The sequence below is a fragment of the Scyliorhinus torazame genome, chromosome 13 (genome assembly GCF_047496885.1).
Source record: "Scyliorhinus torazame isolate Kashiwa2021f chromosome 13, sScyTor2.1, whole genome shotgun sequence".
NCBI classification, from domain to species: domain Eukaryota; kingdom Metazoa; phylum Chordata; class Chondrichthyes; order Carcharhiniformes; family Scyliorhinidae; genus Scyliorhinus; species Scyliorhinus torazame.
This window is the reverse complement of record NC_092719.1, coordinates 164255848-164282955: the sequence shown is the minus strand read 5'-3', so window position 1 is coordinate 164282955 and position 27108 is coordinate 164255848. Positions and strand designations below refer to the sequence as shown.

Here is a 27108-nt window from a genome sequence, read left to right as displayed (position 1 = left end):
AGAGCATCTGGTTTTATTCAAAATGTTGAACCTGAATGGCTTTTAGTCAATTCCGAGGCAAAGTCCATGTTGTTTTGAAGGTGACCCCATACTGTAAAAAATATTTTCTTATTCTCAATGTCCCAGTTTCTCTGCAGCATGCAAATGGAACATGGGGCTGGATTCTCCGTTTCAGGGACTATGTCCCCATGCCATTGTGAAAACTGTGAATCTTTTATGCCTGAAAAACTGGCTACAGATTCACAGCATTGCAGGTGCTAGCAGGCAGCTGTGGTGGAGCTCGCAGCTCTAGCTGCCGATACGGCCCCATGCACTTCCGGGTCAGAGGCTGCGCATGCGCACGGCGACGGCCTCCAGCGGGACTTACCATCAGCTGGTGTGTCGAGAAGATGAAATGATAGGGGCAGCACGGTGGCTCAGTGGTTAGCACTGCAGTCTCACGGCGCCATGGTCCTCGGTTCGATCCTAGCTCTGGGTCACTGTCCGTGTGGAGTTTGCACATTCTCCCCGTGTTTGCGTGGGTTTCGCCCCCACAACACAAAAATGTGCACGGTAGGTGGATTGAACACGCTAAATGAATTGGGTACTCTAAATTTATAAGAAAAAAATAAGGTGACATGATCTCATTTGTACATCGCAGTGAAATTGGGGGATACTAAGAATAAGAAAAAAATATTTTCCAGTATGGGATATCCAGGTTCAGCATGTTGAATAAAAGCGGGTGTTCTTGCATAATCTAAATTTGCTATCGAGCCATAACCTGCCTTTAAATAGAAACAGCTGCATGCAACAATTATGATTTAATTCCGACATTTGAGTCAGAACTTCTACCAATGGAATGATACAAAAAACCTAAATGTTTGGCTAAAAATTGGACTTTATTAACTGTGGAAGAAATTACACTAATTCATCTTGTTGCATTTATTTATTTTATTGCCGTTTAATTGGACTAATACACAGAAGACATTGATTTATCTGTTCATAAATCTAAGTATAATCCTAGTGTCTGAAGGATAATAACTTTGCACCAAACCGTATTTATATTGGGTCTTTAAGTATATTTCTAACTTTTTGAATTTGGAATACTTCAGTCCCACTGGGCAAGAAAATTCTCTCTTTTTTTGATTAAATTGGTATTTGTGGATGCTTTCAACTATTTTGGTTAGTATTGAAAAGGTTTGTTTTGTTTGAACTCCAGCTGTTGGAGTTAGAGTTTGCAGGTGATCATAGACTGCCATTTAAAATAATCAGAAAGTTACAGGCTATTGCCTGGATGATGTAGTATTTTTAAGGCTGTTTCATTCGAATTGCTCTTACAATTTATTAATCGAATATGCAACAAGTAATTTGTCTCTTGTATCCCGAACATAGGAAGCGATTATCAATCATGTCTCCCTGGATAAACTCTACCTGTTTCGTGTTCAAGCTGTGTGTCAGAATGATCTGCGAAGTGATTTTAGCCAGACAATGCTGTTCCAAGGTAAGTCAACATGAGAAAAATAATCAAACTTTGAAATGTTCATGTTTCAAAACATTTCTGGCCAAAAAACCCTAAGATGTAAGTTGGATTGGATTTGTTTATTGTCACGTGTACGGAGGTACAGTGAAAAGTATTTTTCTGCGAGCAGCTCAAACAGATCATTTAGTACATGAAAAGAAAATACATAATAGGGCAACACAAGTTACACAATGTAAATACATGGACACCGGCATCGGGTTTACATACAGGTTATTTACACTGCTTCTGCCTTTCAATTTCCACCATTGATCTTTGATACCCCTATCTTAAGGTTTATTACCTGTGTGCCGACATGCTTAAACAAATCTGATCAGTTTGTAAGTGTACATGCATTCTTAAAATTTCATGGGCTAATAGCCCATGTATTTGAGAGATTCAACAGCTGTTCTTTAAAGCAAAATAGGCAATAATAAGCAATTAATCACTCCCGCTAATAACACGGGTAAAAATAATTACAATTTGAGAGATTTCTAAATTCAAATTAAAACAGAAGGCCAATCTGCAATTTACTACAAAAATCTGACAATTCATAAACGTGAGGAGACAATATCCGAACAGTGCTATTGGAGGAAGTAAGGCCATTGGTAATACAGAACTGAAGGTCTTGTGGCATTTCTGAGCCAGAAGCTCTGGGTTCGAGTTCCACTCCAGAACTTGATAGCCATGGAAGGTGTGTTCATAATTTGGCCAAGCAGATTGATTATCAACCTATAAATCCTTCCAATATTCCTATCCCAGGTGGTAAGGGTGAGAGCGTCCCCTGATCAGCCACAACCTGCAGAAAGCAATGGCATAGCATAGCAGTACTTTGCCAAGCATCACCGTGGGTAAACACATGGAAATCTCGGTCACTAATGCCCTCTTAGGGTATGGTACCTGAAGAGAGAGACAGAGAGAGAATGCAGTACTGAAATAATGAGGAATATTGGGAAACTGAGATAAAACAGAAATTACAAAAAATACACATCAGGTCCATCTGCTTCTGCCTCTCAATTTCCCCTACTGATCTTTGGTACCCCTATTTTAAGGTTTATATCCCAGGATTGCACAAATCTGATCAATTTGTGAGTTTACAAATACTTAAATTTCATGGGGCATGGAAAAGAATGGAATGCTGGTTTATAGTACAGTGAGTTTTACCAAAATTGTGTTGACTTGTTTGGACAAATCTTTGCAAATTGTTATTTTTATATTTCCGATTGCACATGTTGGAGCATATAACAAATGCGAATGACTGTAGTGGTTCAATGTGTTGTTTGACTATTGGTATAAACCAAGAGCAAATCTCAGGTGATTTACAAAGTATCCTGAACTCCAAGTATATTTATAATGCACACTATTTGGCAGTGTATTTAACCCATTTTAGAGCTGTTAGTATTTATGTCTTTCTGGCTATTCCATATGTTGTTGTTGGGAATCTTGCAAAAGACAGTGGGTGGGATTTCACCCCCCACCCCTCCCCGGCGTGTTTTCCTGCAGCAGAAGCGGCTCACCATTGGCCTTCTGAAGGATCTTCCAGATCCGCGTTTTCTGCTGCGTTTTGTGTGGCTCGCCTGTTAAGACGTTTTAGTTGCTGTGATATGAAGAGTCTAAAGTTCTGTTCGTTTTTCACAAACACGCATTTATTTCATTCCAACAGCCTTTGCACTCTAACCATCCATCACCTGACAGAGGCCGCCTGAAGCCCCTTTACATATCAGTGTCAATTAATGGATACTTAACATAAATGAGACAACTAATTGCAATGTCTCTTAACCCATTACTTAACAGTCTCCCCTTCCTTGGAGAAAAAAAATAATTAGGTGAAAACAAAATTTTAAGAAACTCAAAAACACATGTGATTCCCCCCATTTTTTTTTGTTTGGACGAGAAAGAAAAAAAAAGTCACAGAAACAAGCGCCCTTCATTAACAATATCCAAAAGTTTGTGTGAACTCACCCCCCTTTTGGTAAAACAGTCTGATGGTTGATAGCTACTGCCGACCCATTTAATTTTTGTTATTTCCCCTCTGTCCACCATCTGCTTCAAACTTGCGATGTCTATCCGTAACCTCTTTTCATTGACACTTTTTGTAGAGTGCACATTTTCCCACAGGGATTTATTGTCAATGTGACAGTCAATAGGTATATTACCCAAATCCCCTAATTTCTGTCAATATCTGACTTATATAAAAGGCCATATCCACCGCTCTACAAGGCTTAACGTCTCAGCAGCCAAAGTGCTTTTTAACAGTCTCCTTATTTTCTTTGTTTCCCACACAAGGGGGCAACATTTACCATTGTTCCCCAAAAGGAAAATTATAAAACCTCCTGCGCTTGAAACCGCATCACATAAATTTGCGTAGGACGCATCACTATAAACTATGAGTTTCTAGTGCTTAAGGTCACCTAAAACCGGGAACTTCAAAACACACACCTGCATTTTTAGTTTGGCCAACGCTTTATTTGCTCTTATTATGTCTTCATTCATTTTTGTACTCAACTCCAAGACATCAAAACTCACGTCCGGTCTAGTCTGTCTCCCTAACCAGTTCAGTTTCCCAATTAAACTTCGCAGTTGCTCTTTTTCTATCTTTGAAACCATTGCGTCTTTTTGTGAAACTCGGCCACAACTAATTGCTATTAGGCTGATGCTTTCAAATAAGATTGCTGATGTAAAGTTGCCCCTAACTTAGTCTGTCCAATTTCCAGTCCAATATATTTAAATGCACCGGACGTCTGACTTCCAACCCTGAATTCTTTCCTCAAACCAGAGGTTACAATAGCTTCAAAATCACGAGTCCCACCCCACAAAAAATCATCGACATGCATCATAAAAATGCCAGAAAGATTTCCTTTATAGTGCCAGTAAAACATTGCAGGATCTGCTTTCAACTGGCAACAGCCTAACTTTAACAAAACTGATCTTACCGAAAAATACCAGACTCTAGATGCATCATTTAATCCATATACACATTTGTTCAACTTCCAGAGTACCCCTTCTGTGTTAGCTGCTTCTTTAGGAGGACAAAGAAAAATGTCTCTCTGGAGCTGATGCCCCTGCAAAAAGGCAGCTTTTATATCTATAGATTTGCATTCCCATACCTTTGTGGCTAATAGAGCCAAGAAGATCTTTAAAATAACCTTTCCTGCTGTAGGTGAATCTACCCTTAAATCCTGATCTTCTAAGTTTTCTTCAAATCCCCTTGCCACAAGCCTGACTTTTGCCTTACAAGTGCCACCCGGAAGAACCTTTTCCGTGCAAATCCATCTGTGGGATAGAGGTCTTTGTCCCCTATCCGGTACTTCCGTGTATATTCCAAATTCACTCCAACTGTGCAATTCTTGCTGTTCAGCTTCTTTGATAACTTTTTCATCTAATTTATTTGAAGCCACCAAAATCTCACGTGCATGTGGGCTTCTACTCCTATTAGTATTCGTAGTCTTGCTCATGTTCCGAGACCTTGATAAACTACGTCCCCTCTCCCGCCTGGTATCTCATTCTGTACTGCTACTGCTTGATCTTTCCCTTCTGCTGTGGGATGTCCTTTCAATAGTTCTCGACCTTTTCCTGCAGACCTGTTCACTATCCGATGTACTATCTGAACTGGCACTGCGTTTCTGTGCCCTCCATTTTTGAACTTCGTTTTCCCAATCCATTGTCTTGACTCCTTCCCCTGAATGCTGTACATTCAACCAATGTTTATACTTTCCAGTGGCCTTCCCTGCTCTACTAATAACAGTTGCATCCTTTCATTGACTAGACCCTTCAGGCAAGTATGTAACTTTTGCACCAACTTGTGGCAATTGCCCTTTCGGAAAAATGGCCTGTTCTAATTCATCAGAAGTGTTGTGTTCCTCCACAGAAACCCTGTCTATATCAGTTAATTGGTTCTCATAGTTCTGTAACACATGCGTACTTGATGACTCTGGTTCCTCGTCATGTCTGTCTTCTCTGTCGAAGTTTGAAAATTTGTAATCTGTACCCATTATCCTTGATGAATGTACCCTAACAGTTTGATTACCATGTTGCAAAATAATTGTTTTGCCATCTATGCCTATGATCTTCCTTGGCCTTTCCATTCATTAGAATGGTCTCTCTTATAGTATACCATGCCTCCTTGATGAAAAACGGCATGTGATGGCCGTGTGTTATGTCTTAAAGCTCTGCGAATTCTTTCAGAGACTTCTGCTTCCAAAACAGCTTTTCTACTGCGATGTAATGCACTTAAATGTTCAGCAAAACCAGAGCTAATTGTAGTCCCCTCCCAAGCTGGAGGCTGGTCATCCAAAATGGACGGAATTTTAGGATTTCTACCAAACACTAATTGATAAGGACTATAGCCCCCAACCATCTGCAATGAATTCTTTGCATGTACTGCCCATGCTAAAGCTGAATTTAGACTGCAATTTGGTCGATCTGCCAAAATTTTCCGAAGCATGTCATCGATGACAGCATGATTTCTTTCACAGACACCACTACTAAATGGGCTTTCTGCAGCCGTATTCATAACTCTGATATTCATGTTTTCACACATATCCCTAAACTCATCATTAGCAAATTCTCCCCCATTGTCCGTAAGGAATTTTGCCGGTGGACCCATTCCTGTCCCTATCCATTTTTCCACGATTTGATCCAGAATTACTCTCTTTTCTTTACTTCGTACAATCGTTGATTGACTAAATCTGGTTGCTAAACCTACAAAATGCAAAATAAATATATTATTTGCTTTATCCCAGATCTTAAGGTCCATGGCCACAATGTCGTTAAATAGCCATGAGTTGGGGGACCCTACATAAACTGAATCTGACGAGGTTGGTGGAGCAAATGGAGGAGGATTTCAAAAGATGGGACATGTTACCGCTCTCGCACGCGGGTAGAGTGCAGTCGGTCAAAATGGTGGTCCTTCCGAGGTTTCTGTTTGTGTTTCAGTGCCTTCCCATCGTGATCACTAAGGCCTTTTTTAAGAGAGTAGGCAGGAGTATTATGGGGTTTGTGTGGGCGAATAAGACCCCAAGAGTAAGGAGAGGGTTCCTGGAATGCAGTAGGGACCGAGGAGGGTTGGCGCTGCCAAACCTGGGGAGCTACTACTGGGCAGCAAATGTGGCGATGATCCGCAAGTGAGTTATGGAGGGAGAGGGGGCGGCATGGAAGAGGATGGAGATGGCGTCCTGTAAAGGAATGAGCCTGGGGGCGTTGGTGACGGCACCGCGACCGCTCTCGCCGACAAAGTATACCACGAGCCCGGTGGTGGTGGCAACGCTAAGGATCTGGGGCCAGTGGAGACGGCACCGGGGTGCAATGGGAGCATCGGTGTGGTCCCCGATCAGGGGTAACCACCGGTTTGTCCCGGGGATTGGACGAATGGGGGACCTGTTCATCGACGGGATGTTTGCGAGCCTCGGGGCACTGGAGAAGTTCGAGTTACCCCCGGGAAATGCCTTTAGATATATGCAGGTGAGGGCTTTTGTGAGGCGACAGGTGAGGGAATTCCCGTTGCTCCCGACACAAGAAGTTAAAGATAGGGTGATATCGGGTGTATGGGTCGGGGAGGGCAAGGTGTCGGAAATACACCAGGAGTTGAAAGAAGAGGGGGAAGCGCTGGTAGAAGAGTTGAAGGTAAATGGGAGGAGGAGCTGGGGGAGGAGATCGAGGAAGATCTGTGGGCTGATGCCCTAGGTAGGGTTAATTCCTCCTCCTCGTGTGCCAGGCTCAGCCTGGTACAATTTAAGGTGGTCCACAGAGCCACTTGACGGGGGCGAGGTTGAGTAGGTTCTTTGGGGTAGAGGACAGATGTGGAAGGTGCTCAGGGAGCCCGGCGAACCATGTCCATATGTTTTGGTCATGCCCGGCACTGGAGGGGTTCTGGAGAGGAGTGGCGGGAGCAATATCTCAGGTGGTGAAAGTCCGGGTCAAGCCAAGCTGGGGGCTAGCAATATTTGGAGTAGTGGACGAACTGGGAGTTCAGGAGGCGAAAGAGGCCGGCATTCTGGCCTTTGCGTCCCTAGTAGCCCGGCGAAGGATCTTGCTAATGTGGAAGGAGGCAAAGCCCCCCAGCCTGGATAAATGATATGGCTGAGTTCATAAAGTTGGAGAGGATTAAGTTCGCCTTGAGAGGGTCTGCGCAGGGGTTCTACAGGCGGTGGCAACCGTTCCTAGACTATCTCGCGGAGCGTTAGAGGAAGGTCGGTCAGCAGCAGCAGCAACCTTGGGAGGGGGGGGGGGTGGAGGGTACGTCCTGGTAGGGGTGGGGGGAGAGGGGGGGACTGCCTGAGCAAGAGATAACATGAAGGGTTGGGGAAACTGGCATGTACGGGTGAGGGCCAGTGTACAAAGCTGTGTAAATATATCATTTTGCCATGTATATATCTTGCTCTGCGCGATTTCTCGTTTTTTTTTTGTTACGAGGAGGGGGGGGGGGGTTATTGTTCGTAAGGGAGAAAAATTGTGTTAAAAAACTTTAATAAATATATATTTTTTAAAAACAATGTCGTTAAAATCCCTGGCCAAAGATAGGGTTACTATCAGTAGTGCTGGTGTCCTTCTGTACTTCCTACAAACTTCACAGTGGTAACTAACCTGTTCTATCAGTTTAGTATAGTCGTCATCCCTTACCCCTGCAACCTTTAATAAATTTTTCACCCTCCGAGGAGACGGACGTGCAAATTGCCTATGCAGTTTTAATACCACAAGCTTTTTATCAGCTAAAGTCCCATTTTCAACTGCCATTCAAACATCCTGAACCACTCTACTTGAAATATTATTTGTCAGTGATGGAATACAATAGTGTTCCGACTGTGTAAATTGTAAGTCCACCGTCTTTCCAAAAACTGTTGCCTTATCCTGTTCCATATCCAGTTTCATGTGTGCTTTCTTCATCAACGGTCTGCTCAGAAGCAAAGGTATCTCACTTGATACAACATCCGTGCTAATGAAATGATTCACTCCGGCAATATTGCAAGGGATCACCACTCTTTTCAGCGACTTCAGAGTATTATCATCCCCAAACCTGAAACTTGTGGAACTTTCAAATTTCTTAACCTTGTTACGATTTTCAGCATTCAAGGAGTCTAGATAATATTTTAACCAGTCAATTCTACACACAGTAGATGTGCAGCCAATGTCCAATACAGCACAGTTGAAGGATTCTGCAACCAACACCCTCATTACCGGCGTAAAACTGCTTGTCAATAGGACAATGCCTTCTTTCTGGTCACTATCTTTTTCCTCCACTGACTCTTCCGTGTCATGTGTCGCTTCAAACACTCTATCATAAGGAGTTGGACAGTTGAAAGCATAATGGTATTGAGAGTCACATCGAAAACATCAATTTATCATGCCCCGTGCATTTCTGGGGTTCATCGTCCTATTGTAGGTTCTAACTGGGTTTCTGTCTTCATAATTTCCTTGTCTCGGTCTCCTTCTATAGTCTTGAGCCCTGTTCGTAGCCATACGATTTCGCCATCCTGTTGGTAGTGTATCTTCCATATTCTGCCTTATTGCAGGCTGACCTATTTGGGTCATCAGAGCCATCGGAATCGAATGTTTCCCCAGAAACGTTTGTAAAGCTTTGTCATCTGTTCGAATAAAGTATCCTTATCAGTAAACTGAACTCCTGTCAAAACCAGGAGCCTATCCATGTTGCTCACTCTAGCACAGTCAAGTAATTTAAAGGCCAACACAGACTGTGGAAATTCCAGGTTGTGTTTCTGCAGTCTTTTATATCGTCTGCCAAATTCCATTATATAGTCTTCCATGGAGATTTCCTCCATTTTCCAGAACTTATCAAAATCCGACCATGCTTCATACGCACTTAACAAGTCATCTTTCTTATCAATCTTATCCATATAATGTAATAAAGTCTCCAGACCTTCTTCTGAGTCTAACTCTTCCAATTCCAGGTCAGAAAGCACTTTGTTTCGGATTTTACTGTCATAAGATAGAGAAAAGCCAATGCCATACCTTGTTTTCTCTTTCCCAAAGCAGGTACCCTAGTCCACATAACTACTGCACTTCTCCATTGGTCGTACGATTCCCTTTCAGAAAATAAGGGAGGATAGTCATATCCAGCCATCTTTATCCTCGGTTCAGCCATATATCCTTTTTTTTTTTTACTTTCTTCACTCATTCCTTGGTTTGATCTGGAAAGTTGTATCTTTCAACCCTTCACATTTACGCAGCAACCATCCTCTACTACCAATTGTTAGACGTTTTAATTGCTGTGATATGAAGAGTCTAAAGTTCTGTTCCTTTTTCACAAACACACATTTATTTCCTTCCAACAGCCTTTGCACAAAACTCACTATACATCACCTGACGGAGGCTACCTGAAGCCCCTTTACATATCAGTCAATTAATGGATACTTAACATAAATGAGACAACTAATTGCAATATCTCTGAACCCATTACTTAACATCGCCCGTCATGGGGAACCCGCCAAGGGTGAGTCGTCTTCAGCGGAATTGGAAGATCCCGCAGGAGGGAAGGGCCGGAAAATCCTTACCTGTGCCTCTCACTGGGCAATGGTGACAATGATGTTACCTGATGGGAAAAGATGATTTTCCTGAAAAATAATAAATATTTCCAAATATCTTCCAGAAATAGTTGCAGTTTACAGACTTGAATAACCGTTTTCAAAATGCGAACAACCAGTGAAATTGTTAGTTGACATGGAAACAATGGAAAATCTTGATGTTCATTTTATGGAGAAGTCTTCATCTATCCTCTGCCTTGATTTACTGCAGTATAATTGACCCTATATCATTCTACTACTGCAACCCCTCTCCTTGCAATTCACTCTCGCTGTTCTTGCCCATTCCTCATAATGACAGTTTTTATTTTTGTCAAATCCAAGTTTTAGTAATGGAATGGTTATATTATGGAATGACAAAAATGTAGTTATCTGTTTCTTGCAGATGTATTCTACACTATGATAAAGCTGTGCTTGAAAACATATTGAGCTTTGTAAATGGCATATAAATGACATCACTTCTAGAACTAGGTGGATGTCTGATGGGTGGCTACACGGACAGAGGATGAGGGATAAATTAAGTGAATTGAAATCAGATTCAAATTGATGTCTCGCAAACTGGTTTTAAAAACAGAAACATTGTTCAAAAAGCAATTCCAATTAAATGGAAGTGTTGTTCAGAGCAAGACAGAAATGATATGTAAAAAGGCACCATTTTACAATGTCATCATTCAGTGATTGGAGAATCCACAAAAAGCATCTCCATTTAATATTAGGTGCTGCAAATACGCAAACATTTTTTTATAAACATAGGGTAAGGACTGAACTGGGTTCAGATTTGCTGCTTCTAATGTTGAGTATCTTACCAGCATCTCATCAGCAATCACACATGCCCCTGTAGCTGTAACTCAGCAAGGTGAGTAAAAGATGGCCTGAAAAGAACAAGAAGGTGTTTTCATGGAGTAGGGATATGGTTTGTAGTCTTACAGTTAATAAATTAACAAGGCTTATGAATAAATATGTAATAGCCCGCATGGGGCCCATGGGGTGGGAATGATCATCTTCCCCATGGCCCTTGCAGAGTAAGAGTTCTGTCGCTAGGGGCGGGGCATCTCCATTAACCTCTGTATAAAAGATCACCCAATAAGGCACCGACCAGAAAGGAACCCAGTAGAAATCTACCAGGCTGTGCATATATCGTGTTGTAAATAAAACTTTGTTTCTTTGATTTTACTCGCGTGGACCCCCCTTGTCCTTATCAGAATATACTTCCTTATTTTAGGTTTTCCATAAATAGTAGTAAGCGAAAACTTACTTATTTATTATTTTCACATTTTTAGGAAGTACCATCGTGGCTTACAACCAGTGAAATACTGCCATTGTAGAAATATAGGTTAACATGCTAGAAAATTTGAACACAGCAATGCCCCATAGACAACAATGAGACAGACGATCAGTTGATCTGTTTGGTTGAGGGATAATGCTGGCCAGAACATTGTGAGAACTCTGCTCTTCTTCAATTAGTCCTATGGGATCTTTTACATCTATTTGTAGCTGTGAGAACAATTTCAATTGATTTAACATCTGATCCAGGGCTTCCCAAACTGTGGGTCATGAGGCAAGAGTTTGGAGTTGAAAGTCCCAAGAAGCTCGGACTGAATAAGACCCTTTAAATCCTTGTGTCGCTTTTCTAATGGTGGATGTAGCCTAACGGACAGATTAAAATTTGATCGTTGATGCAAAAAAAAAAGGTTGCGAAAAGGTCAGTGTAAAAAGCCCTGCCATTTAAACACGTCCCATCATGCTCACACTCACTCCCCACCCTCGTTCAACAACTCTCGTACCCCCCAGATATTCTTTCTGGGGTCTTCCGGGATAAAGTTGGGAAGCATTCATCTAACCCAAAGGCATCAGGTTGGATTATCACTAACAAGGCGGGAAGATCAAGTAGGTAAATCTCCTGACCTGTCAGAAGTTCAAAAGCCCCCGCCCAACATATTTTTATTCCAGGGAGCCAGGGGTAGGATGGATTCGGGCCCTCCGTCTCTAGAGGCAGTTCAGAAGTGGCTAAATAGGTGGCGAATGCCAAGGCGGGCTGTTTACAAGGCCTGCCTTGGTTCCGTGCAACTTTGGCTCAGTTACATTAAAGGCGGTTTGGCCCTCTGGCCCTCACCCTGCATGCCCCACCCCCTACCCATTCCCCATATTCCTCGTACATTCCCCATGTTCCTTGTATCCCCATGACCGCTCATACACCCATGTCCATGTCCCCCGCCTTTTATCCTTCAAAGCCACTCACCCACTATCCACTATATGCAGACCATGGGAGTCATGTGGAGATGAAAAAAAAAAAAATCTTGTAATCTGATCAAGGTCTCAGTCAAACATAATTGCGACTGAAAAAGCCCATTCAGGAAAACCACTCAATAAATATAAATCTTTTCAATCTGTTGTAAAAACAAACAAACAAACATCTATTTCACGAAGCACATAAAAGATAGCTAATCATTTAATAATCTCTTAAAGTTTGATCAAAATGTCTATACATCCCCCTTCTACGGTAAGTAGTTCTGGACCTCTTGAAACTCAGCTGAGTATTTGTAATAGGCTCAGCAAGAATAAAAAGTCGTGTGAACTGTAAATAATTACATCTCTTGAAATTGTTAAAACTGATAGCCAGATGACCTGTCAATCAATGCACTCCACGTGCATGTTCTTTTTTTACACTAAGCAGCACGGTAGCACAGTGGTTGGCACTGTGGCTTCACAGCACCAGGGTCCCAGGTTCGATTCCCCGCTGGGTCCCTGTCTGTGCGTAGTCTGCATGTTCTCCCGTGTCTGCATGGGTTTCCTTCGGGTGCTCCGGTTTCCTCCCACAGTCCAAAGACGTGCAGGTTAGGTGGTTTGGCCATGTTAAATTGCCCTGAGTGTCCAAACAGGTTAGGAGGGGTTATTGGGTTATGGGGATAGGGTGGAAGTGAGAGCTTATGTGGGTCGGTGCAGACTTGACGGGCCGAATGGCCTCCTTCTGCACTGTATGTTCTAAGTGAAAGTTGTGGACTTTTTTCCAATTTTAAAAATCACTTCAGACCATGGGCGGGATTCTCCGATCCTCCGCCGGGTCAGAGAATCGCCAGGGGGCGGCGTGAATACCACCCCCGCCGGCTGCCGAAGTCTTCGGCGGCGAAGACTTGGCAGGGGCGGGAATCTCCGGCCCGCGATGAGCCGAAGTCCTGCCCGTTCTATGCAGGTCCCGCCGGTGCAAATTGGAGTTGGTCCCTTACCGGCGGGACCTGGCGGCGTGGGCGGGTTCAGGGGTCCTGGGGGGGGGGGGGGGGGCCCGGGGCGATCTGGCCCCGAGGGGTGCCCCCACGGTGGCCTGGCCCGCAACCGGGGCCCACCGATCCATGGCCGGGCCTGTGCTGTGGGGGCACTCTATTCCTACGCACGGCCGTGTAAGCCTCCGCGATGGCCGGCGCGAAGGTGAACCCCCCTCCCTGCGCATGCGCGCGATGACGTCAGCAGCCGCTGATGCTCCCGCGCATGCGTGGTCCCGGCTGGTGCGGCGCCAAAGGCCTTCCACGCCAGCCGGCTGGGACGCAAACCACTCCGGCGCCGGCCTAGCCCCTGAAGGTGCGGAGGATTCCGCACCTTTGGGGCAGCCCGACGCCGGAGTGGTTCCCGCCACTCCACTGCGCCGTTTCTGGCCGCCCCGCCGATTCCCGGAGAATCCCGCCCCATGATACTTAAAGCTGTCTTACACAAATGTTTATGCCTCCTCCATAAAATTGTAATTTCCACACGGCAGGTTTGCTTAGAACAGCACAAATGGGTTCATTTGAACTCTGAACTAATTTCAGATGGCCCCAACAATTTAATGTTTCACACCTGTATGATTCATGAAATGCCCTTCTCCTCGGCGGCAAAAATGGGATCTTGCAGAGGGGACCTCTCTTTCAGGTCCCACCCACCATTTTTAAACTCTGCTGAGTAATCCTGACTCAGCGAAAATCCAGCTCGACCTCAGTAATCTATTGAAGTGTCAGCCTGGATTATGTGCTCAAACTCTGGATGGGGTTTGAATGTGCAACATTCTGACTCATAAGTCTGCACTGAGTGCTGAATTTGGTGCATTTGAGTGCGATAGTGAGAGTTTGGTGACCGAGGGAGTATAAGGCTTCATTTTTATCTAAAGTTTAGTCTTTCTTTTATTTAGTTAATTAACTTAAAAGTTGCTGTTTGGTTTAGAAGAAGGTGAATTTTCAATAAGCTTTAAACAGGCTTCTACTTGTAGGCACTTGCAGCTGGAGCTTGGTAATTAGTTAATTGGATTAGGCCAGTTTTCAGAGGCTAGATTCACAGTATAAAAGTGATCCCCTACAGTGCAGACTTTGTTTGCACTGAGTGCTGAACTTGGTGCATTTGAGTGCGATAGTGAGAGTTTGGTGACCAAGGGAGTGCTGAATTTGGTGCATTTGAGTGCGATAGTGAGAGTTTGGTGACCGAGGGAGTTAGGTGAGGAGGGAGTAAGGTGCTCCTTTCATTTTGTTTCCGACATTTCCGCAAAGAGTACGAAGAGAGCCAGGAGTTTACAGAAAGTGTAGCTGACTGGGAGCAGGGTCGGAGGGCGGAGATCTAGTTAGTCCACAGGGCAGCTATATTCTGTCAGGTAAGAGGGGATGGAGGCTAGGCCAGTTACATGCTCCTCCTGTAGGATGTGGGTGGTGAGGGATACCACCGGTGTCCCCACTGACTATACCTGCGGGAAGTGCACCCAACTTCAGCTCCTCAAAGACCGTGTTAGGGAACTGGAGCTGAAGCTGGATGAACTTCGGATCATCCGGGAGGCAGAGGGGCTGATTGAGAAGAGTTACAGGGAGGTAACCACACCCAAGGTGCAGGACAAGAATAGCTGGGTTACAGTCAGGGGGAAAAAAACAAACAGGCAGAAAGTGCAGGGATCCCTCGTGGCCGTTCATCCAAAACGGTATACTTGTTTTGAAGGGGCTGTTGGGGGGGGATGACCTACCGGGGGAAGGCCCTAGCGGCCAGGTCTCTGGCACTGAGTCTGGCTCTGGGGCTCAGAAGGGAAGGGGGGAGAATAGAAAAGCAATAGTTGTAGGAGATTCAATGGTTAGGGGAATAGATAGGAGATTCTGTGGTCGCGAGCGAGACTCCCGGAAGGTATGTTGCCTCCCGGGTGCCAGGGATGTCTCGGATCGTGTCTTCAGGATCCTTAAGGGGGAGGGGGAGCAGCCAGAAGTTGTGGTGCACATTGGTACCAACGACATAGGTAGGAAAAGGGGTGTGGAGGTAATAAACAAGTTTAGGGAGTTAGGCTGGAAGTTAAAAGCCAGGACAGACAGAGTTGTCATCTCTGGTTTGTTGCCGGTGCCACGTGATACCGAGGATAGGAAGAGGGAGAGAGTGCAGTTGAACACGTGGCTGCAGGAATGGTGTAGGAGGGAGGGCTTCAGGTATTTGGATAATTGGAGCGCATTCTGGGGAAGGTGGGACCTGTACAAACAGGACGGGTTGCATCTGAACCAGAGTGGCACCAATATCCTGGGAGGGAGGTTTTCTAGTACTCTTCGGGAGGGTTTAAACTAATTTGGCAGGGGAATGGGAACCGGATTTGTAGTCCAACAACTAAGGTAGCCGATATTCAGGACGCCAAAGCGTGTAATGAGGCAGTGGGGAAGGGACAACTGACAAAGGAGAGTACTTGCAGGCACGGAGATGGGTTGAAGTGTGTATACTTCAACGCAAGAAGCATCAGGAATAAGGTGGGTGAACTTAAGGCATGGATCGGTACTTGGGACTACGATGTGGTGGCCATCACGGAAACTTGGATAGAAGAGGGGCAGAAATGGTTGTTGGAGGTCCCTGGTTATAGATGTTTCAATAAGATTAGGGAGGGTGGTAAAAGAGGTGGGGGTGTGGCATTATTAATTAGAGATAGTATAACAGCTGCAGAAAGGCAGTTCGAGGAGTATCACCCTATTGAGGTAGTATGGGTTGAAGTCAGAAATAGGAAAGGAGCAGTCACCTTGTTAGGAGTTTTCTATAGGCCCCCCAATAGTAGCAGAGATGTGGAGGAACAGATTGGGAAACAGATTTTGGAAAGGTGCAGAAGTCATAGGGTAGGAGTCATGGGCGACTTTAACTTCCCAAATATTGAGTGGAAACTCTTTAGATCAAATAGTTTGGATGGGGTGGTGTTTGTGCAGTGTGTCCAGGAAGCTTTTCTAACACAGTATGTAGATTGTCCGACCAGAGGAGGGGCAATATTGGATTTAGTACTGGGTAATGAGCCAGGGTAAGTGATAGATTTGTTAGTGGGGGAGCATTTTGGAGATAGTGACCACAATTCTGTGACTTTCACTTTAGTAATGGAGAGGGATAGGTACGTGCAACAGGGCAAGGTTTACAATTGGGGGAAGGGTAACTACGATGTTGTCAGACAAGAATTGAAGTGCATAAGTTGGGAACATAGGCTGGCAGGGAAGGACACAAGTGAAATGTGGAACTTGTTCAAGGAACAGGTGCTACGTGTCCTTGATATGTATGTCCCTGTCAGGCAGAGAAGAGATGGTCGAGTGAGGGAACCATGGTTGACAAGAGAGGTCGAATGTCTTGTTAAGAGGAAATATGGTGACTTATGTAAGGCTGAGGAAACAAGGTTCAGACAGGGCATTGGAGGGATACAAGATAGCCAGGAGGGAACTGAAGAAAGGGATTAGGAGAGCTAAGAGAGGGCATGAACAATCTTTGGCGGGTAGGATCAAGGAAAACCCCAAGGCCTTTTACACATATGTGAGAAATATGAGAATGACTAGAGCGAGGGTAGGTCCGATCAAGGACAGTAGCGGGAGATTGTGTATTGAGTCTGAAGAGATAGGAGAGGTCTTGAACGAGTACTTTTCTTCTGTATTTACAAATGAGAGGGGCGATATTGTTGGAGAGGACAGTGTGAAACAGATTGGTAAGCTCGAGGAAATACTTGTTAGGAAGGAAGATGTGTTGGGCATTTTGAAAAACTTGAGGATAGACAAGTCCCCCGGGCCTGACGGGATATATCCAAGGATTCTATGGGAAGCAAGAGATGAAATTGCAGAGCCGTTGGCAATGATCTTTTCGTCCTCGCTGTCAACAGGGGTAGTACCAGGGGATTGGAGAGTGGCGAATGTCGTGCCCCTGTTAAAAAAAGGGACTAGGGATAACCCTGGGAATTACAGGCCAGTTAGTCTTACTTCGGTGGTAGGCAAAGTAATGGAAAGGGTATTGAAGGATAGGATTTCTGAGCATCTGGAAAGACACTGCTTGATTAGGGATAGTCAGCACGGATTTGTGAGGGGTAGGTCTTGCCTTACAAATCTTATTGAATTCTTTGAGGAGGTGACCAAGCATGTGGATGAAGGTAAAGCAGTGGATGTAGTGTACATGGATTTTAGTAAGGCATTTGATAAAGTTCCCCATGGTAGGCTTATGCAGAAAGTAAGGAGGCATGGGATAGTGGGAAATTTGGCCAGTTGGATAACAAACTGGCTAACCGATAGAAGTCAGAGAGTGGTGGTGGATGGCAAATATTCAGCCTGGATCCCAGTTACCAGTGGCGTACCGCAGGGATCAGTTCTGGGTCCTCTGCGGTTTGTGATTTTCATTAATGAGTTGAAGGGTGGGTCAGTAAATTTGCAGACGATACGAAGATTGGTGGAGTTGTGGATAGTAAGGAGGGCTGTTGTTGGCTGCAAAGAGACATAGATAGGATGCAGAGCTGGGCTGAGAAGTGGCAGATGGAGTTTAACCCTGAAAAGTGTGAGGTTGTCCATTTTGGAAGGACAAATATGAATGCGGAATACAGGGTTAACAGTAGAGTTCTTGGCAATGTGGAGGAGCAGAGAGATCTTGGGGTCTATGTTCATACATCTTTGAAAGTTGCCACTCAAGTGGATAGAGCTGTGAAGAAGGCCTATGGTGTGCTCGCGTTCATTAACAGAGGGATTGAATTTAAGAGCCGTGAGGTGATGATGCAGCTGTACAAAACTTTGGTAAGGCCACATTTGGAGTACTGTGTACAGTTCTGGTCGCCTCATTTTAGGAAGGATGTGGAAGCTTTGGAAAAGGTGCAAAGAAGATTTACCAGGATGTTGCCTGGAATGGAGAGTAGGTCTTACGAGGAAAGATTGAGGGTGCTAGGCCTTTTCTCATTAGAACGGAGAAGGATGAGGGGCGACTTGATGGAGGTTTATAAGATGATCAGGGGAATAGATAGAGTAGACAGTCAGAGACTTTTTTCCCCGGGTGGAACAAACCATTACAAGGGGACATAAATTTAAGGTGAAAGGTGGAAGATATAGGAGGGATATCAGAGGTAGGTTCTTTACCCAGCGAGTAGTGGGGGCATGGAATGCACTGCCTGTGGAAGTAGTTGAGTCGGAAACATTAGGGACCTTCAAGCAGCTATTGGATAGGTACATGGATTACAGTAAAATGCTAGTGTAGATTTATTTGTTCTCAAGGGCAGCACGGTAGCATAGTGGTTAGCACAATTGCTTCACAGTTCCAGGGTCCCAGGTTCGATTCCGGCTTGGGTCACTGTCTGTGCGGAGTCTGCACGTCCTCCCCGTGTCTGCGTGGGTTTCCTCCGGGTGCTCCGGTTTCCTCCCACAGTCCAAAGATGTGCGGGTTAGGTGAATTGGCCAATGATAAATTGCCCTTAATGTCCAAATTGCCCTTGGTGTTGGGTGGAGGTGTTGAGTTTGTGTAGGGTGCTCTTTCCAAGAGCCGGTGCAGACTCAAAGGGCCGAATGGCCTCCTTCTGCACTGTAAATTCAATGATAATCTATGATTAATCTAGGACAAAGGTTCGGCACAACATCGTGGGCCGAAGGGCCTGTTCTGTGCTGTATTTTTCTATGTTCTATGTTCTATGTGAGAGTGTTGCCACTGAACCAAGGGTGATACTCGGAGTACAGCTGGATTGATAAGTTTTAGAGAAAATGTGTGTCGAGAATGCTAAATAAATATATAATTCTGTTGCAAATTGAATATTTGAATGTCTGTATTCACAGGGCTACATCATCAAGATCTTAATACACAGGTTTGGTTGAAGTAATATACACGCTTTCATTCCCACACAGCAGGTCCAGCGCCTGAGTCGTTACTCAGTTCATTTTTCATCAGGTCTTTCCTGCCTCACCTTGAAGCAGAAGCTAATCTTGTGATTATTGTAGATCAATTGTCATTCTGACAGGATGGCCTTTGAGATTCTACACAGTTTGATTAGATTCAGAAACTTCTCTTATTATTTTGTTCACTTATGCACAAGTCAGGTCTGGTATATTGAAGGGGAATTTTAATGCCAAGGATGGATGGATAGGTGGAAGACTTTAAAAGATATTCTCAAATTTGACCCGAAACTGTCTAGTACTCAATCATTTCCAGGTTCAATGGAGGCAGTGTTGGAAGCCGGTCAGGAGTCCCATCTCAGGAGGTTGGTAAAATATTTGAATGAGGCTGTTTACCTTCAGGATTTCTGAATGAGTAAAGGAAGGTCTAAAGCTCCATGAGGTAGTTTCCACAAAGTCAGACTCCTCCCCAATCTCCAAATGTCCAGACTATCCATCAATCTCTGCTTGTCTGCATTCCCCCACCTCTGTAGATTGCTTACATCCTTTCCATTGTCTGTGATGCTCACAGCTCCCACAATCTGCAACTCCTCATTCCCATCCCAGCGATCTGTGACTGTTACGACCCCTCCCCCACATTCTCCGACTGCTCACCACCCCCTTCACAGTCTCTGGCTGATTACAACCAGTGCAGAGTTGCCTCCATCTGCCAATATGCTACCAACTCTATCTGAAGTCCTTGACACATATGGTTGCAAATTTGTCTTTAGGCCTTCGATCAGCATAGAGCTAATTCCACATCTGTTACCAGCTGCAAGAATATCTTCAACCAACTTTTGTTGCCAATGGCTTCCAGAGCGACCTTCTCCCTCAATTTCTATGCCTACCTTTCCTCCCAGGATAATCTGCCACCCAGTTTATCTGAAGACCTTGGCAAACATTAATTCTGAGCAATTTGCTTTGAGGCTCTATATTCATGTGGAGCCAGTTCCAGATCTTTGCCACCATCTGTGCCTTATAAAAACTGCTGACTATGTGTAGGTCAAAACAAGTAATACATAGATCATTATGTTCATCTGGTACATTTTATTTCCACAGAACTGCAGCAACAACATAAGGCGATTGTCCAATAGAGTTGTTACGCTACTATTTTTCCCACACCAAAATGTTGTTTATTTTGAGCAACCTCCAGTGATTCCTGTAATGTAAGGACTGCTGGCTAGGTTATCAAATCTTGTCACAGATAAGTGGAGCATGCACTGTGCACCCACAATCCATTCACATTTGAAAGTTGGAATTGGGGCGCTGCAGTTGAGATTTAGGCAACCTCTAAGCTAGAAACAGCCTGGCCCATTTAGATTACTGGCTTGAAAATAGCATCAGGTGGGCCTTGGGCATCAGTGCAATATGTTGCTAACTTTTCGGTTGGTTCAATTGCTCTGTTTTATTACCTTTGCTCTCGAGTCGCCAGGTATCTTTATGATACCATCACGAGGTTCAAGTCCAAGTAATGATCAATAACTCAATACACCGATCAGTAAGATTCAAATCAAAGCACATTTATTATACACAGTAATCGCTACTCATGCACAAATTCTACGTCTAAGCTACTTCTACAACAGGCCTATACTTAACTTCGGACTGGCCCACCAGGTCAGGGGAACAAATGGCCTTTCGTTCGGGTTCTGAGTCTGCGGGATTCGAAGTTGGTACGGATTGGTAGCTAGGAGCGCCTATCTCGTAGCGAGCTTTGAATTAAGACTTACGATCTTTCGGCGGTCACTGCACCGGTGGCGGTCACTGCACCGGTCATGGTCAAGGTTGGTTCGCGTTGCTGGGTGACCCAGGCAGGAAGAAGAGAGCGAGTTGAACTTGGGAGCTTAACTTTATAGTCCCCAGGGGCTTCCCGCCTTTCGGGGCAGACGCTGTACCTGGTTCTAGGTGATTGAACTTTGTTCCAATCGCTTGGTTCGATTTCTCCAATACTGGAGCGATTCCCTGATCGATGGGCGCTCTTGAGGTGTTCGTTAACCTCTTTTGTGTTGGCTCCTGCTGGCGCCGGGGAGTCTGGCTTAGTTTTGTGTGTCACAAATGTTGCTATTGTTCCCGGGGATTGCTACATTATTATGCTGATGGTCGCTGGTATCGATGCTGTCTGGGCTTTTGCAGAGTTTTAATACACAGCAAACCTGCACCTGCTGGTTTCTGCCTGTGTTGGCTGAATTTCATTTCAGCCTTTGCCTTTCGCCATTTTAAATCGGGAGTTGGCCAACTTAGGTGGCGAGAGACAACTACAAGCCTTCGCTATGAATATTAAATGCCATTTAAATTTCAATTTTAAAATGGGAAGTCAGTAATTGAAAGTCTTGCAAGATCTCCTCTTTCCAGATAGTAAATGCTGTTCAGGTACTGCAAGGTTCACTTGCCTGTCTACAGATTAATTTTGCCAGACCTTTTATTGCAATATACAGTCTATAGATAATAGTGGAGCAGGCTCAATGGGCCAAATGATTTACTGTTGGTTCTATTTCTTCTGATCTTATTGTGATCTTCGTTCTGGGATAAGAGGGAACTATACCGATGAGAAAGGATCCACCTGAACTGGACTGGGTCTATGATCCTTGTGGATAGTATAAATAGGACGGACACATGGACCTTGAACTAGTAAATAGGGGAAGGGGCTCAGTTGAAGAAGGCAGTAATAGTTTGACAACAAACAAAATGGGATGGGAGTAGTTTTAACAATCAGAAAATCTATGCTAGCTCTTTCTGATCAGTGAAAGTTTCCATGGGTGTTGTCCTGACAAGAGATTCTAGACTAACTGGTCTATAATTCCTTGGAGCGCCCTTCTAATCTTTTTCAAATAGTGGAGTGATGGACAATTTTTTTACCTAAAGAAACTGTTCTTGAATCAAGAGTACTTTGGAATATCATAGTTAGGGTATCTGTCACGCCCTGGGATAGAAGCTATCTGGTCCTGGGCATTCTATTGTTTAACCCATTAACAAATTTACCCAATTTATCATGGACAGTTTCCGGCTTGTCCCCTTAAAGATGGCCTTATCTAAATCTAGAATCGTGGATTCCAATAAAAATGAATCATTTGCATGTATGCCATTGTGTGGTGTGGGACCCAATGAGTGTAGTTATTGAGTGGTTAATTAATTGCAAGTCAAAATGAATGGATGCTGGCCCTCGGGCTTCACAACATAGAAGCAGTAGACAATATCTGACACTGCTTAACTGCATTATTCTGAGTCTTTTCATGTAATTACTTCCTTCAGAGCCTGCCACACCAAATTCTGGTTGCGTGATTTTAATAAGCATGACTAAATGACTTGCGATGGATGCATAATGTTAATTATAAACAGGACCTTGTAATCTGTCTTTTTAAACTGGACCTTGCTGAATGTATTTCACCATCAACCAATTATGACCAGGAGATGCATTAATTCTATGTTACTTTTCAAAATTCTCTTATAACTTTTTTATTTGTTAATTGATTTGTTTTGAATTAATTATTCAAAATTAAAAGATGTGTGTTTCTTTTCTAGCCAACACAACTAGGATATTTGAAGGAACCAGGATTATAAAAACAAGAATGGTAAGTGTAGAAATTAATTGTTTCTGACTGAAAGGCATCACATTAATATCCTACTTCCAAGGGTGCTTGCAGGGAAAAAAGGGAAGAAATTATGTCACTGTCCATTTGTGAACAGTTACTTCATACCGCAGTTAAGTATTGCAGATTTTCGCTAAAGTAGTAACTTTAAAGTCCAAACTGCTGTTGATAACTGTGCTACAATGTAAATGAGAAAATATTGATGTCACTGGAGAAGCTCAGTTTGTGGTTTCCTGAGACTGCAGGGGAAGGGCATATGAACATACAAATTAGGAACAGGAGTAGACCACACAGTTCCTCAAGCCTGCTCCTCCATTCAATAAGATAATCTTTATTAGTGTCACACGTAGGCTTACATTAACACTGCAGTGAAGTTACTGTGAAAATCCCATAGTCGCCACACTCTGGCGCCTGTTCCGGGTACACTAGAGGAGAATTCAGAATGTCCAATTCACCTAACAAGCATGTCTTTTGGGACTAGTGGGAGGAAACCGGTGCACCCAGAGGAAACCCACACAGCCACGAGGAGAATGTGCAGACTCCACACAGACAGAGACCTAAGCTTGGAATCGAACCCAGGTCTATGGCGCTGTGAAGCAACAGTGCTAACCACTCTGCTACTGTGCCACCTTGCTACCGTGCCACCATAGATCATGGCTGATCTGATTTTAACTTCAACTCCACATTCCTGCCTAAATTTCCCTTGCAATAAACAATAACATTCTATTTGCTTTCCTAATTATTTGCTGTACCTGCATACTAACGTTTTGAAATTGATGCACTAGGACCGTCTGCAGCTCAGGACTCTACAATCTCTCACCATTTGGATAACATGCTCCTTTTTTATTCTTCCTGCCAAAATGGACAATTTCACGTTTACCACATTATACTCCGTTTGCTAGATCTTTGCCCACTCACTTTACCCATCTTATCCCTTCGTAACCTCTTCACAGTTTACTTTCCTATCTATCTTTGTGTCACCAAATTTAGCAACCACACCTTGGGTCTCTTCATCCAAATCATTCATATAAATTGTAAAGAATATTGATCTCTGTGGCACACCATTCGTTACATCCCGCCAACCAGAAAATTACCCATTTATGCCTACTTTGTTTCCTGTTAGCTAGCCGATCTTCTATCCATACCAATATGTTACCCCCGACACCATAAGCTTTTGGTTTCCGCAATAATCTTTGAAAATCTAAGTTCAGTACCTCTACTGGTTCCCCTTTATCCACAATACATGTTACTTCTTCAAAGCACTCCTATAAATTGGTTAAACATGATTTCCTTCTCGCAATACCTGACCCTGCCTGATTATCTTGAATTTATCCAAGTGCTCTTTTATAGTGTCTTTAATAATAGCTTCCAGCATTTTCCCTTTGACAGTTAAGCTAATTGACCTATAGTTTCCTGGCGTTTGACTCCTTCCCTTTTGAGTTGCATTTGCTATTTTCCAATCTAATGGAACCTTTCTCAAATCTATTTTCCGTGAATCATGGATGATAGATCCTCCCCTTGGAAGTTTTCTTTCTTATTGGAATAGTGTAACTCAAATTTTTATTACGGTGAATTGTACAAATTCAGAAAACTGGAAACCATCATGTAATCTGGAACTGCTCAAAATAAAAAATACTTCTAGTGTAAATGGAATATTCAAATGTTTCCATTCACAGGAGTATATTACATAGATTCCCCTTGGAGAGCAATCAGTAAATCTATACAGTCGTGCTTCCTCGCATCCAGATCATATAGCTTGTGGGTAATTTGGTTTATTCCTTTTGACCCGGAGGTTAATTCTATTAGATAAAGTTGAGAACTGCTTGTGGAGAATCTAGTTGTGGAGGTTTCACATGATATAGAGGGAGCTGGGGGAAATGCAACTAGGACCAGTTAGAACAACTGTGCACAAAACAAAGTTAGTGTTTTTAATGCAAAAATCTACTGTACTCTAATTCAGAGAGGAAAAACAATCCCATGACCAATTTGGACTCTTCAATAACCCCACCCTATTTCCTTTATTTGAAAACTCATTCCAGTGTACCAGTCTTCATGATTCTCTGTCAACATTCTCATTAACTTTCTAATGCTTGCAGAAACTTGAAAACTAAAACAGATGATCATGAAGTATTCTTATTCTAATTTTTGCAGTCTTGCAGATCCATTTTATATTTTTTCAGTGATCAATAATACTCACTCTCTCTCACTCCCTGCACTCGCTCAATCTCTCTCACCCCCTACACTCGCTCAATCTACCCCACATTCACATTCTCTCATCCCCTACACTCTCAATCCTCAACCCACCCCACACTCACCTCTCTCATCCCTCTTCTCTCAATTTACCCCACACACACACATTCTCTCATCCCTACACTCTCTCAATTTACCCCACACATACACATTCTCTCATCCCTACACTCTCTCAATCTACCACACATTCACTCTTTCTCATCCCGTACACTCTCAATCCTCCCCACAATCATTGGGCGGGATTCTCCATTGGCTGATGCCGAAATCAAGAAACGCAATTAGGCAGAGAATAGGTTTCAACGCCAAAATTACGGCAGGCAATGATTTGACGCCAAACCGCAAATCACCTCGACAGCGGCATCAATGGGATCCGGAACACACATATAGTAGACACCGTTTGCATATTAGCGACTGGTATTCTCCGGGGCCTCCGCGATTCTCTGCCTCCAATAGGCCGAGTTCCCAACGACGCGGTTCACTGTGCTTTTAAAAATCGTGAAACCAGCACCCGTGACTGCTGAGGGAGAGAGAGGGGATAGGGAAAGTGTCCAACATCGCCATAGTTTGCTGAAAGTTGTGCCGGAACACCATTGTTGCAACGGAAAGGCAGCAATGCAGCTGTGGATGCCGCTGACAGCCCACTTTGAACTTAGGGCCACATGTCGCTTGGGTGTCCAGCCAGTCCACCCCCCTAGGTGTTCTCTGGACCCAGCCGATCCATCAGCTGTATGGACACGCTCCAGCACAACCAGTGCCATCTTATTCGCACCGTTTTCCATTGGAATCGATTGAGTTCCATGCAGTGCTAGTCCCAGCGTCCATACAGTCTCAGGAACGAAGAATCCAGTCCACATTCTCTCACCTCCCTCGAACTCTTACCCTCCTCACTCTTTCTTATCCCCACATTCTGTCTCCCTCCCTCACAGTGTCTCACCCTCCCTCACACACTCTCTCTATTCCACTCGCACTCTCCACCCCGCCTCACCCGCTGCCCGCGCCCGCTCAAACTCATCTGAGTCCCACTTCAGCTGCCCCATGCTCCGCTCCAGATGCCTGAGCCCCATGGGCTCACCTTTAACTTGCCCGAGACTAAATCAGGCTGCCCCACGCCTGTCCTGCCTCACCTAGAACCCACTCTGGATGACTGGGCCGCGTTCCCTCGGCACCCATGCTCCGTGGACCACGCTCCTTGGTGTCTTCACTCTCTGGGGCACACTCTTCACCGTCTCCATTCCCAGGGCCCTGCTCATCGGCACCACCACTCCCTGGGCCACTCTCCTCGGCAACTCTGCTCCCTAGACTACGCTCCTCAGCACTTCCGTTCCCTGGGCCACGCTTGGCGGTGTCTCCGTTCCCTGAACCATGCTCTCCGGGACTTCTGTTCCCTGGGCTGCTGCAGTTCATTGCACTTCTCTTAGGCCTACTAGCAGAAAACATGGGAGAGAAACAACCTGTGATTGAAGGAGCAGCTTCAAACCTTTTTCTTTGAAAACTGGCTTTGGGAGCCACATGTAGGGGCATCAAGGCCACATCCCATATGTCGGACAAGCCTGCACTACTCCATTCTATGTTCATCCTTGTTAGGCTGCAGATTCACAGGGTGCAATGCTGTTTATATGACAAGGGACGGGGAGCAGTCCCATTCTTGAGTTAAGGGTGTACTGAAACGTAACAGGGGAAGCAGCCGCCATTTATGGTATATTGTGGGTTGGTGCCAGAGAGATTGGATGTTAAGATTTTATTAGCTGCAGAGTTGAATTGTTTTGTAAATCAGTTGATTGCTCTGTGATTAATTATTCTCAGAAAATCAGAATTTCAGCACTGCTGCAGAAGAAGCACCAAAGGCCCATGATTCATCTCCTCATCCTCGTGATCAATAAATTTTCAAATTTCTAGTTGCGCTTTTCATATGAAATAAACATGCAAATGATCATTCTCGAGGAAACAGAATGTTCATCTTTGAACAAGTTCAGATAAGAAATTAACAAACACCGTTTAATATTTTACGCATTTACATATCAGTTGAAAGTTCAGAGATGAACTGAGGTAAAATAAAATTCTGGTTTAAAAAAAGGCCACTTTTTAGATTAATGTGAAACTTGTGAGGCACTGATGTGCACTTCGTGGACGGCAAT

General features: G+C 44.1%; 1 protein-coding gene and 1 long non-coding RNA gene across 6 annotated transcripts in view; one reads left to right on the top strand and one right to left on the bottom strand.

Moving 5' to 3' along the window:
• LOC140388345 (receptor-type tyrosine-protein phosphatase gamma-like) overlaps positions 1-27108 on the top strand; it is a 1184455-nt gene that overhangs the window by 922102 nt on the left and 235245 nt on the right. For all 5 annotated transcript variants that reach the window (XM_072472367.1, XM_072472365.1, XM_072472362.1 and 2 more), the window contains 2 exons: positions 1372-1480; positions 22656-22705. In XM_072472367.1, coding sequence (XP_072328468.1) covers positions 1372-1480; positions 22656-22705 — 159 coding nt within the window. The remainder of the gene's footprint in view (positions 1-1371; positions 1481-22655; positions 22706-27108) is intronic.
• On the bottom strand, positions 1637-10898 carry LOC140388347 (uncharacterized). Its single transcript, XR_011934157.1, has 3 exons — positions 10836-10898; positions 10003-10040; positions 1637-2395 (listed from the first exon to the last, which is right to left on the bottom strand). It is a non-coding gene; the product is annotated as an uncharacterized lncRNA (long non-coding RNA).